Raw genomic sequence first — 14,497 nt, forward strand, 5'->3', positions numbered from 1 at the left:
TTGCCAGTATATCACGCTAGGAATTTAGAAATTAAAATTTAGAATTATTACTTTTACGAAATTAATTCTCACTGATGTAAAAAAATAATTTATATATATTATATATATTATATATATATATATATATATTAAATTGTAGCAAACATTATCAACTTTTTTATTACAATTACTGTGGTATATTATATCTACGCAAAGCATAAATAACGATGTCGTTAACCGTTTACAGAATAGGCTTCTAAATGTAACTCTCGTGTTGAGATGTATTTTTTTATCTTTTTTATTTTTTATTTATTTATAGCAATTTAATAAACGATGCACGTAATATGAAAAAAAAAACACTCTCAAGTATCTCTATGTTTTCATTATTCAAACATCAATATCAATGTAATCTAATTCGATCAATATTTTAAAAATTACCGCTACTCTAGTTACAGATTTCTAATAATTAATCCTGTCGTATCCGAGCGACTTGTGCCGCTTTGAATAATAAATGTATAATTGAATGCTACCCTTGAATCGTGTCGAGTTTCTTAAGCGATGCTAATTATACATCGGGTGTCCATTCGCAAAATTTATTTGATTGATACTGAAAGACTCCTTCGAATACCGATAGCGCATTTCGTCACTCCATTCAGACGAAAATTTCGCAAAATCGGCGTGGCTGCCGAGCAATCGATCTGGGGTCGGCTATATTGCTGTTGCAACTCGATATCCATCCCGAATTGTCTATTCAATAAGCAGCGTTCCGATCACTGCTCCGGAGAACGGAGAGCTGCGTTGTGGTATCAGTAACGCTGTACGGACGGTTGCACGAACGTCCAACTTGGCGCGTTTTAATTTATTCGAACGATCCTGCTCTACACACACACACACACACACACACACGTATTAGTGTATTAGAAATTTAAAAAATTTTTATAGGCGATTTTTTTGGGCAGTACAGTTTAATTAAAAAGTTGTTAAACAATATCCTTCTTAACAGTGAACTGTATTTCTCTCGTTATTTCTGTTATGCGATGTGATTTTAAATATAGAAAATTGATTAAATTATACATTTAGATTAAACGCTGGTTGATTGAATCGAAGAATGCTGTAATAAATTATTTGGAATATATAGGAAAAAAATACTGAAAACACAGAACTGTGTCCACAGTCTACAGGATCGAGAAGAGAACCGATCCAAGAATACTGTTCTCGTAATTAGACCGCACTGACCTTTGCCGAAACTTCGATCGCGCATTTGGCCGCTAGAAAGTGTGATCCTATTTGCATTTCTCTGAATATATTTATCCACAGACGTCGAAATCGGGTTAACCGAGGACACACCTATAACCGCTTGAAGTTTGACTGGAACTTCAACTTCAGTCTACTGATGGCTAAACTTCGATAAAACTCGCATTCTATCTATAAAGTGAAATCGTACACTCCTGTAACGAATATTTCATATTCGTATACGAATTCCGTCGATAACTTGGAATAAACAGCTATGTACCTCCTAAGTCACTAATCCTTTGTAAAAGGAAAACATCGGAACATGTAAAGAACCCCTGTCAATATAGTGTGATCCGTTACTAGCCGAAATGCGGACCAATAGAAACCGGAGTAAATTTATATAGCCGCACGGTGATCGCTCGAGCCACCGAGAGAGTTCGAGAGTAACCGTGTCCGAGATCACAGACGTATCGATATTCATTGCGTTCCAATTATCAAGAGACCGACTGCGCGTTGCGAGTTAAGACTTACTCCGACTTCGATAAAAATTTCTTGATAATAAATTATATACTTCAATACAAACTCAAGTATTAAAGTGACGCATCTCTCTCTCATTACATCTTGATCTACAATAAACCTTAAAACTAATACTTGATATTTTTACACTCCTAAATATATTATCATATAATCATACCGATTTAATTGCATATTAAATTATATTAAATATAGCACAAAAGAGAATATATAAGTTTAATTAATTCGGTATAGTCCATGCCGCGGTTATATATATATATCTTTCCCAAATTCCGAGAAAGAGAAAGAAGAAATATCTAAAATAAAATGACATTTTCCAAACGCACACTGAATTTATCTTAATATCTGATGCGATATGATTGCGTTATTAGAGTATTTTTCAGAGTTATTGTTATAAGTGAGGAATTATTATTATAAGCGAGAAAAATGATGTTAAAACGTTATGCTTGCATAACAATGGCATTACGTTTGGAATAGTTCTGCGAATAGTATCTTGTGCAACAGAAATAAACACGCAATTTTAGTACCTACGTGTAAGTAATCGGATAAAATAAATGCGACGTCTCTATGGTATATTATGCCATAAAGAACTCGCTCTCGTAAAACCGGTATTACAATATAACGAAACCAAGATATATGGCCATTAATTGAGTGCAGATTTAGTGAGTATTAATTACAGTCTTAGTGATAGACCTTTTTGAAAAAATTGGTAATAAATTTCTCAACGTCCTTTCGACATTTTTATTTAACGCAGATGCAACTGGAAATTCCGTTGCGATAGGACGAAATAATTTCAAAAGAACTAGTCGGAAAGCGTGTCTATAAGAAATGATACACGTTTCTTTTGTAATGGAGTATTAATGCAGTAGTAATGATTGAGCCTAATTAGTTTTGAAACATGCGGAACAAGAGTGCGGCATAAAAGAACCAGAAATAAAAGTAAATATATACATATCTTAAGTTATTCCATCATGAGATTCACTTCCGAATTTTAGGAGTACTGCGAAAGAGTTTAAATTATCTGAACCATCGTTTTGTTTCCTAGCATTGCAATTTTCAAAGTGACATAATTATCAACCGCACGAACGCAACTTACGTTCTTATTATTATAATATTATAATGTTAAGATCATCAGAATTTTGTGAGGAACGGTATGCAAATTCGAACGTGTTTTCCACTAAAATGCCACGCCAGCGTTGAGCTTAGTATAAATATGGCGCGGTTTTCGACCACTTTAATTATATTCGCGCGCGATCGGCAATCCTGATTTACATAAATCACGCAACCGGGCGATACAAACCCATTCCGTGCGTCGTTCGTGCGTCGTCGCTCGCACAGGGGAAATCAATGAACCGTCTAGTTCCGCCGCACGTCCGCACTATTCGCCGCCTAATTGCTTTCTTTGCGTAATGCGTGCCCTACGTGAGTGCGCAAATACGGCGAGTGTATACATACTCGTACGCGTTCGCACGCGTAAAGTGGCCGGGATGTGACGACGATGAGTGGTATAGTAGCGGTGCGTTTAGTCCGGCTTGGAAGCTACCCAAACGCCCGATGCCCGATGACGACGACGACGACGACGACGACGACGACGACGACGACGACGATGACGGCGAACGTCCTCGGTAATAGCGCGACTACTTTTAATCTCGGAGGCTCAGGTAATTGGAGTTAAACATTCCGTGCACTGACTCGCGCCGCGACGTCAGGCTACCGCCCCGGCGCGCGGATCAATCATCGAGGAATTCAACCGGTGCGGAATCTCGTTTCTGGATACGTTCGTCTTCCTTAGCAGGAGAACTTCGCCTAGGAATGTTAACGCGCCCCGCGCAGGTCGATAGCATCGCGCCGATCACCGACGAAGCGGTAGCGGACGACGAGTCGGCAGACGATTTTCTTGCGTTCACGGATTTCCATGTATTTATCTTCATGTATTCGTGTATTTTTTCGATGTTAATACGACGACTGTTGACTGCAGTCAGCCGGTGGAACGTAAAATAGCTGAAAAATGAATATTCATCGATCGACAGCTGTCGACGAATAATTAAAAGGCGGCCGAGGAACGAGATGAGTATATAGGTGTGCCGATTGAAAAATACGGGAAATATTGAGTGAAGATGTTCTCTATATTTGAATCGGCCTCTTTAGAACTGTGTGAAAACGGCAGTAAATATGGACGCGATGGACTTGTCAGATTCTTTACTGGTGTATAAAAATAAAATGTAAATAACAGTATAACAGTGAAAAAAGTTAGTCTCTTTATATTATATCACGGGATATATATCACACACAGTTACATCAACGTATTTAATATGTAATATCGGATTACGTGGCTTGTTTTTTCGGCTCAAAAATTTTATTTTTGCTCAAATATCGACGCTGATAAATAATTATGCGTTCTAAACAAGTTTTAAAGTACAGCTTTTACTTCTTTCTCGACGGGAAACAGACGCTCTTCCAAAAATATTTACAGAAACCGAGGTAAGGATGATACATCGATTACAGCAGCGTCACGGAATGTGCATGCGTATGTACAACAACGGCACGCACCGTTTCGCACGTAACTTCACGTACTTCGTCGTATACTCTTTCTCAGTAAAATTAAACTGATCGTTCGATTCAATAAATAACGCTTTAAGCGTAGCGGAAACCGCCTAATAATGCAAATCAATATAAGCAAGCTGTTTTAATCCAGTTTGATTAAGAGAAATAACTCGGGTAACCAATTATTCTTATCTCGCGACATGTTGAATTTTAATTTTTTGCCAGTAATGGCAACATTTATTGAGAAGATTGTAAAGAAAAATAAGTAAAGTGAACGAAGCGATAAACCTGTCTCTATAATTTGATAATGACGGAAGTTCAAAGAGATTTGGTGTTCCAAATCACGTTATTATCAAAAATGGGATAATTATAAGCAAAGGCGGAAATAACCATATATAGGGATCGCGAGATCGTGACCTAACATTGGCATTGGTGAACTTTTCAATTCATTCACGAAACTTTATGGATATTTATTAACGAGAATAATATATTGCGATTTTGTGATAAATTTAGACCGCAATCGCGGGGATAAACTTTTAAAATCTAAAGGCTGGAAACAAAATATTTTCCTACAAATATCTTACACGCACATCTCATCTCTTGTTTTTAATGACGCGTTGGTTAAATAAAAAAATATATATAAATAAGATGAAAAAAAAGGTAAAATTATAGAATTAAATTAATTTTTTAATAAGATTGATTTTAATAAATATCTGAAACTCAGAATGCACTAGAGATTTAACTTTATGGGAAAGAGCTGTATGCGTCTGACTAACGGGTTTCTGATAACTAGGAAATTGCGCTAAGTTTTTTGCCGCTTGTTAATGGAAATTAGAATTACAATGAAATTTTTACAGTGTCATTAAGTAATTATTACATTCCATGCATATGTGTTTTTACAACGCAACGCAACGCCATTTTTTTTCTCTGCGTTAATTCCGTATTTCCGTATCGTGCAATTAAATGATCACACTGCACAGTTCAAAAGTTCATTATTCGCATGAGCGAGCAATTGACATCACGGATTTGCATATGTTATTTCTAAATGAGGACCGCAATAAACCGGTTAGAGCATTATTAGCTATCTTGAGACCTTGCAGAATTCCCGATATCGATGTGTATAACGATAATTCAGATAATCCGTAAACGATAACATATGCAGAACGAGATTGGCGACACCTTCTTCCGAGTCCGATTTCAGGATGCAAGCGATAATTAATGACCAATGCTGCTCGATTAATCAAACCGCGCCGAAGACGACAGCTTTAAGGAGTGCAAATTTCACGCCTGATCCGATAAAATTCTGAGTTATCGTCAAACGCAGCTGGAACTAGTCCATGATGAATATCCGCGCGCTTTCCTGCGCACATTTTTTTTCATCCTTGCGTAATTTGTAATTGGTGTTTCGCGACTTTTGAAGATTTTATAACAAAGAATCTCAAAAAATAACTCGCGGGTCAATGAGTACAATATTATGCAATTAAAATCTTCACCTGCTAAATTTCATTAAAAATAATAACGTTATTAATAATTTTTAATTCTAAACAGAATATTCTTCAAGAGTTGAGAAATATTTGTTACATGTAAATTTTTACTTTAATTTTATATAATAATCAATGATGTTGATGAAGACCGAAACTATAGAGAGAAATTAGAAATTCTTTCCAGAATTGAGATCATTAGAAAACAGTTTTTCTCTCTAAGAATATCTTTGAACAAAAAAAAATCCGTAACTTCGTGATACAAACGTTTAATTAATGGGAGATTCAAAGAAATATTTTATTTTATGTTTTACAACACAGCTCGTACATTTTATATATCCGGTATAATAAAATGTTTAAAATTATTCATTAACTATGTACAACCATACAATTTATATGTTCACAATACGTGATGTATTATTTTGAAAAATGATAAACGGCTCTCACATAAATAAACAGAGCACGAAAATACAATACTTCACCGCAATGTTTATCATCGACAAATTTTGCACGAAGCCTTGAGAGAGAGACCCCCCCAAAGTAGGATTCAATCTTCTAACTCTTTATTAAAAATTCCCTACGCTGGCTATCCTTTTGTAGTCTTTGCCGAAGGTATCACGGGTGGTCAAGCCGAAGCCGTCGGCTAGACAGGGCCCATCGCAAAGTCGTGCAGGAGCAAAAGGTGTGCAGCGAAACTATTAATAAGGCAGCACGAAAGCTAACGGGCCAACGCGCAACGACGCGGAGTGTACATACGTGTGCTCTGCACGAAAGCAGAGAACCGCTTAATATCCGATGCCTCGGCCCGAAATCCTTTTCGTGACGGATAAGGATACACGGGGTCAATTGCCCGAACCTTAAATCGCGATATCAAGACGCGATGACAAACCTGTTTTATGAATGAACGCACTCGATTCGTCGAAAGAGTTGAAAAATATGCATTGAGAAGTGCGCTGAGCGCCCATAAAACATATATGTATAAATCAAAAATTGTATATACATATATAATATATGTACTACTCCTGATCAATGATCTTTTTTTTAAATTGTCCTTACGCGCAATGTAATGCTCCTATACGTATCGTGAAGATTGCTTCAACTGCATTTACTAATAAAATATAAATAAAACAACATGGCACTATAATCTATATAATAGCTCGTATTGCTCGTAATACGTCTTGAATATTTTTCTATATGGCATAATACATAATACCCCGTAATACATTTGAAATATTTTTAAAATTTGCTATAGCGTATGATATTTCATTGTATTCAAATATTACATTATATGAAATATTGTATATGTATGGAATAATTGTAACAGAACATTGTCCGTTTGATATATCAGCATATGTTTGTTAAATTGAGTGAGTATATTGACGATAAGTATGACAATAAGTATGACGATAAGTACGACGATAAATAAAACGATAAGTATGACGTATGGTTGTATACTATACAAGATCCAATCGGGTAAACGAATTGAATAGAAAGTGATAGAATAAATTCACAATATCTAAAATTTCTAAATTTCTAAATTTCTTAAATATAATAAAATCCGAGATTTTAAGATTTCTCTCTCTCTCTCTCTCTCTCTCTCTCTCTCTCTCTCTCTCTCAAAAATGTTTATTAGAATTTCAGAGAATATAAAAATTTTATTCTTTCGTTAATTGCATTTTAACATAAATTTAATTTAATTACAAAAATATATAACGTAGAGAATAAAAAAGTTATGACAGATAATTTTTATAGAAGATATATATAATCTTTTATCAATTTTAAAAAGAAAAAAGCTATTATGCTGAACTGGATTCGTGAAATAATTTGCTTCATTTGACATTAACAAGGTATCTATGGATGATCGCGTTCAGAGTTTAATATACGACTGTTCGTTATTTTAAGAAAGCTTCGACTATCGTTATGCGGCCAATCTTTTCATAATATCGACATTTCGAGATAGACATTATTTATGTCTACATCATAACAGACGCTACCAGACTTTACGCACACCGTTTAGGCTTTTCACAGGTTAATACCCCGTTAGTATTTTTTTTTCTATATTTAGCCAGACGATTGACTTTCACCGATTGACTAGAGGCAATGCCGATTTTTTCTACCGTATCTCGTTTTGATGGATGATTATGGACACGCCTATAACCACTTGCTAGATCCGTTAAATATTGTGACGTTTTCCGCGACACTGACTTCACCGTGCGTTCCTGGATATACACCCCACACAAATATTTTGTCAAGCTACGTGCACTCTGCGATGCGCACAAATTCTACATGTTATTCGCGCGCAAATTATTCGTGACGAGCAAATATAACCGACAACGATATGGCGTATAATATAATAATTGTGAACTAACAAGAGAAATGATATTAATGAATGATCTACTGTTCGATTGCAAAAACGAGAACAATGTTACTCGATCTGCTTTTGATTATATTATACATACATATAATTTATATACATATATAAGATTTTGCAAAGAATAATTCTTTTACGTAATGTACGATCTTTCTTTATTAAAGAAAAAAATCTTCTTGGCTAAGTTTTTCAAGAATAAACTATTGCAAGTAACAAATTATAATGGGATGTGTAAAATTAATGAGAGGCGATGAAAAGTCGTCAAGTTATCCAAAGAATGTACCGTTAAACGTTGACGCAGCGCCAGCGAAACACCCCCCGTATATAAAAAAAACTTGACTTTTCTCGCGAGTTAAGCTCGTTCATAAAAATACCCCATGACTTTTTTCTTTACGTGTTTTGACATTAAGTGGGTTAAGTGCGTTTCGCTTCATCAGTTATCACTTAGCTCGCGTCGATAGGAATGCTCTAAAGATCCGTAAAAACATAAAACGTTTTCAGACTGCCTTCGTTGCCAATCTGCCAATCTATTTGTGGCACGTAATTCCCGTTGCACTCAATTAGTCTCGTACGAGCGGAACGTAAATGTCAAATGCGTGCTTGATGCATCACGCATTAAGGATATCTCATCAATTTACCGTCGTTTACCGCGATAACATTGCATTTGATTCGTGTCGGCTAAGAGCTCTCACTTGTTTTACGGATTTGAAACGACGCGACAGATATATTCCGAACTTCGAAGAGCGCGCGTGCATGAGGTGAGTCTTTCCTTAGGTCTATCATTACAGACTGACGCACTGTACAATGTACCGTTGTTTTAATCTACATCGCAACGGAAAAAAAATATTTCATCGACCCGAAACTGTACCAGGTATTCTGCTTCACTGCAATGGCCTTAGGTTAAAAGTTATATGAATACTTACCGTTTCCTGAAGCCTGAACGACGATTCGTCCACAGCGCGCGTCCTGAAATATATTTAGTAATTTTTAGTAAATTATTCTGACATAAAAACTATTTTAAAAATAGATAATTAAATAACGATTTGTTTACTTTGTTTAATACATTAAGAATAAAACCTATTAATAAGTTTATTCAGTTTTAAAACTAGAACTTAAAACGTTAATGTATAATTAACCATTTTTTAAATTCAGATTGTAGTTTTCTATTCAAAATTCAATAAAATATATTTAACGTTAATATATATTTGCAAAAATATATATATAGCCAATTGAAAAATTTTGCAATGTAGAAAGAGAATAAAAATAAAAAAAATACTATAATTTAGAAATAATTAAAAGATGAAAAAGAAATTCAATACGAAACATTTTTGCTTTAATTGTGCGTGTCTAATCAAGCGCAATCTCTAATAAGCTAATTAAATTAGAAGTTTTCTTCTAATTCTTCTTGAATCACGATATATATGATGAGTAGTAGAATATTGGATTAAAAAACACAAAAGTAATTCTTGTATATGCGAGGAATATGATCATCAGGATATTTTTGTCGTGATATTAGTCGAATTAGAAATTTTTTTCAAGGACAAGATAGATAAATGTCGTAGATTAGCAGCGAGCACATGTCACGAGCAATTTCCGCACGCAAGGAACATAATTGGAACGTCAAACAAGCTTGTCCGCGAAGCTGTGAAAAATTGAGGTTCCTCATTGACTTCTACACTCGCTGCGGCACTCGCGCGTTTATCTGCTTCATTAGTAACACGCTCAAGGATAACGATAACAAATGATTCCCCTAAGAAGTGATGAGTCCGATGATTAACGGGTAGAGTCGATACCTACCGCTAAATCAATTTCATTCAATCAATTTCCTCGATTCCCTCCGCATTTAACTCTCTACACACATCTTTTCAGCGATAAATCGATACTTGAGACGATCCGTGCGGAATTAAAAACGGAAGATATCTATATTCTTGCGCCTCATCACGTGTATCGAATCGATCATTCATGTACTTTTCACGATATTGTTTGAAGCTGCGTTTTATGGATATTAACAATATGTTAACTGATATGGAAATTTTTAAGGGGATCATTTATGGATATTAATTATATAAGTTGCATATAGAACGAATAGAAATTCATATATTGAATCTAGTAATCTGATTTTTGTTTTGTATGAAAAAAAAGTTCTTATATAGTTTTCGATTTTTGTGTATTACATAATAAAATATTAATTTTATATCGTGATTAATCAAACAGTTATTCCGAAATAAAGTCGTACTATGCGTATACTAATAATCACAGATTCTCGAAGAAGAAATATTCTAATTTAATTTGTCTGCGTTTTTTCCCAAATGTCTCGATTAGGTTCAAAAGTTGGTCCGAAAAAAAGAGAGACAGCCCTCTCGCGTATCTCACGTACTTCCTCGTTGCAATCGTAAACCGTATAAGCAGCCCTCCCGATTCGAAACGTCGAACGTAATTGTGACCGACGACGTGGTCGCGTGCAATTAATACGCAATAAATTTCGTCGCTCGTTCGAGGCCCCGACTTCCTCTGTTGCTCCCGAGGCCGCAAAAGAAACAGTAAGACTCGAAATTACGAGCTTTAGTGCCTTAAATCACGTTGCGTCGAACGTGCGCGGGAGTGCGTGACGCTCGGGATGCGTTTACTCAAGTACACTTTTGTTAAAAGGAGATCACTCGTTAATTTATTTTTTCTTATATACGGTCGCAAGTTGCAACAAATAGCAAGAAGCGATAACACTTTCACATCGCACGAATATTAATGAAAATTATAAATGATAGAGTATTACACGTACAATTAACGAATTTAGCTTCCTGCAAAACTTCGTGCACGCGCGCGATTAAGTTCCAATTTTCTATTACGTATTTATTAATTTAACGTGGATTTTTGTCGCATAGCCAACTTACCCTACTATCGGGGAAAATTGGCCACAATGTAGCATGTTCATATTTCATTTATTACAAAGAAACTATACGGTATACAGGAGCGTTCCTAGCATGAAAATGCAATGTAAAGAAAGGTTCTATCATATTAGTACTGTCATGATAATTAGTTGTATAAAAACTCAAATGCCGAAATTTGTAAAAACGGTGCCAACGAGCCCCGGTCTCCCCTATATACGCGCGCGATTAAGCTCCAATCATACATTGCAATATGCAAATCGTGCGTAAATGGCGAATCTGAAATTTCCTAAAACGCAAGATATTACTGGTTCTCTGGTCATTTACGGTATTATACCATTGCTACTATTTCTTAATATCACATTATTGTTGGTATGTAGCATTACTTTACGTTTCATTACCACGATTAAATAGATATCAGTATAGAGACGTATATAGTAAAATTATTCTTGTGCCGTTGAAATATTAGAAATAATCGTTTTAATTATGAAGAAATTAAATCGTCTTTTTCGAAAAAATGCAGAGAAAATGTGAGAAAATGATGATTGAGCGCCAGAACAACTATAAATACGAAACCGACGACTGAAACCTCTGGAACCCCTGCAGCTGTAATGGCACTTAGCTCCCAATGGCACACGTATAGCATGCTGCGCGGTTGATTGGCCCAGGGCTTTTAATTGAAATATCCCGGACGTAAGTAACTCAAATGAACGTTGAAAGAATGCTAATGATCGTTTAATCGATCACTTACGTACTGTTCTTTAATGTTATTTATCCTAATAATTTCTTTATCCCCTTTTTCTCCCTGCCTTTGAGAAAATACAAAAGGCGACTGCCTTAGGTGATGCATGAATGCATAGAAATAAAAATGCTAAAATTTATTGAAAAATGACTGCTTATTTCATTTATTTATGAGACGCGAAGAAATAAAATCCCAGATTGAAAGTTACGAAATAAAACGCGTATACGCGCGTAATAAAGATGTTCGTGAGAGTCTATATATCTGATTTCTTATCTGCAATTGATATGAATATCGCGAGCGGGAAGATTGCCGTGAAATTACTGCTAAGTGATTTGATATGGTAATGCTGTACCGCGGGAGCTTAGAAATGGCGAAGTGGTGAATTAAACCGCGATATCGCGGTGATTAATAAGCTCGCGACAAGCTTCGCGATTTGAGTTTCAGCTGAAGAAAAGAGAGGTGACCGCGTGCAATCGAGATATTTGCGCTGTTAAATATCTGCCAGATTGCCGTGATAATTACCGTATAATTATGTTGCTTTTGATTTACCGCTATAGCGATCGCGATATGCATCGGGAACGATGGACGCAGGGTTATTCCGCCTGCTATCAGCTGTTAAGCCTGAGCGATATTAAAGGCAGGCTCGCGAAGTGTGATCTCTTTTCGCGAATGCGACGCGTGGAGGCTATCTGGATTAACGGTAAGCCCGCCGATTGTGGTACGCGGAAATTATTACGTATTCGCGTTCGCGACGCATGGCACTCGCGGCGCTGAGGCGCCGGAAGGCACCGCGCCGTGCCGCGCCGCATCGTGCGCCGAGTTATCTCGACGCGGCCAATCAGCGAGAAATACGATTGGCCGATTAGATTCCAAAATTAGCCGATGGAAATCCACCGCGCGACAATTAGCGAACCGGCACCGCGCAATTATCGTCTGACAATCGGCGTTTTAGCGTCGCTAAACGCGACTTTTTCCGATACGCGCACGACATGTTGAAATTACTCGAATAACGTAATTTGCATTAAAATGTTCGAATAATTGGCCATTGACAGCTCGTAATCACAGGACCGCCTGCTGCTATCTCGGTGCAATTTGCAATAATAATTATCCCCTATCAGAAGGTAAGTCGATCCTGCACAAACTAATTATCACGCAATAAAATTATTCCGCGTCATTTCGGTTCTACAGACTGGCACGCAATGTCGATCTCCTTACGTCGGGTTTTACCGAATGGAATGTGTTTGCGTGCAATATGCCAAGTCATGGAAGCGTTCACAAGTCGGCCGATGATAAATGACTCGGAGTAACTTCCTCGCCTGTCATCGATTGTCGCAAGAAAGTTACGCTAATGAATTACTATAAATAAGAGCGTAACTTGTCATCACGCAAATCGTTTCGTAATACATATATATAAATCATGGAATGATTTATAAAATATAATATAAAGAGACATAAGAGCGACTAAATAGATAAAGATATCGAAAAAGATTTCAGTGTTATTTGAACGTTACAAGAAAAAAATACATTGACAATTGGTATTACGAAAGCACCGTTCAAAAAACGCGATAATTTAATAGAGAAAGCGACAACAAATTCGTCGACGCACCTATAGCCAGCGTGATGTGTTTCACATGCGAATTTATTCTGAGAAACGACTTAGCACATGCAAATCTTAAGACAAAGGTACAGTGATTCATTCTGATCCAATCACTTGTATTGAAATCGATGGAGATAACGTTCTCTTATTCAAATCGCTTATTCTAAATTCGCAATTCGATGACATAGAAAACATTTCCGCATGAGGGTACGAAGGCGTTATGTGCGCTAAACATAACTCAAGCTTGCTAAATTACTTCATTAAAACTTTTGAGTAATTTAGAATTCCCAAAATTATTCGCCTTTTTTCTCTCCTGAGATTCTTTCCTATTTTTTAAATTTCTTTAAAATTATTTTGATTTCTGTGAATTCTTATTTTTTTTTATTATAAATATGTTTGTTTTTTAATACATATTAATAATTAAACTATAAATTAAAATATTATTAAATATTTAAATAAAGATTATTTGGAATTAATTGTAAGACAGAATTCTATCGATTGCTCCTAAACGGAGTGTTTTGTTATCGGAGTTATGATATTCGTATTGTAAATTTGAAAATCTCATACGTCACATATCAACACGAAAAAGTATCAATCATAATTCAAAAGTGAGACGGCGACCACCAAAGGATCGTCATGTACACACGAACCTCCTAACATTAATCATCGGAAACATTTAGAAATTATTATCAGCGATCATTTAAAAAAAAGAACAGAACCTATTATGAGGTATATAGATACGATGGCGCGTGACGAAAGTGTCATCAATCCCGTAATCGACAGAGCATCGCTAAATGGATCCTCATTAATGATGTAACGACGGCTAAGTCGACCGATGCGATATGATGTATATCGCTCAACAGGGCGCGCACAGGTATCGCGTTACATTATCCCCCTTATCGGAATTATGCTCCTCCGTCTTAATGGATTTCGACTGATTCTCGTCGTGTGCCCCGGAGATAGTAGTCAGATGCATTAGTTTTCGACGTATTGCATGTGCCCTTCACGTCCACAGTGCCCCGCGGTATACTCGTATCGTATACACGTCAAACCGACGCGTGTCAGACGGGTCTTTAGAAAACTCCATATAGCGAACCGAGAGGTGTATTCTTCAGATTTGTCCGTCTGACGGGT

At 36.3% G+C, this 14,497-nt stretch overlaps 2 protein-coding genes across 3 annotated transcripts in view; one reads left to right on the plus strand and one right to left on the minus strand.

Annotated features, from left to right (window-relative positions):
• The window catches only part of LOC143893441 (cytochrome P450 27C1-like), a 363,376-nt gene that overhangs the window by 197,089 nt on the left and 151,790 nt on the right, over positions 1–14,497 (minus strand). For both annotated transcript variants that reach the window (XR_013255794.1, XM_077398823.1), the window contains one exon: positions 9,066–9,108. Coding sequence is in view for 1 of the 2 variants with exons in the window: in XM_077398823.1 (XP_077254949.1) it covers positions 9,066–9,108 (43 nt within the window). In the remaining variant the exon portion in view is untranslated. The remainder of the gene's footprint in view (positions 1–9,065; positions 9,109–14,497) is intronic.
• The window catches only part of LOC143893435 (uncharacterized), a 109,911-nt gene that overhangs the window by 3,399 nt on the left and 92,015 nt on the right, over positions 1–14,497 (plus strand). The gene's annotated exons all lie outside the window — the stretch shown is intronic.

Source organism: Temnothorax americanus, unplaced genomic scaffold (genome assembly GCF_048541705.1).
Source record: "Temnothorax americanus isolate GAGA-0224 unplaced genomic scaffold, ASM4854170v1 Scaffold12, whole genome shotgun sequence".
Taxonomy (NCBI): domain Eukaryota; kingdom Metazoa; phylum Arthropoda; class Insecta; order Hymenoptera; family Formicidae; genus Temnothorax; species Temnothorax americanus.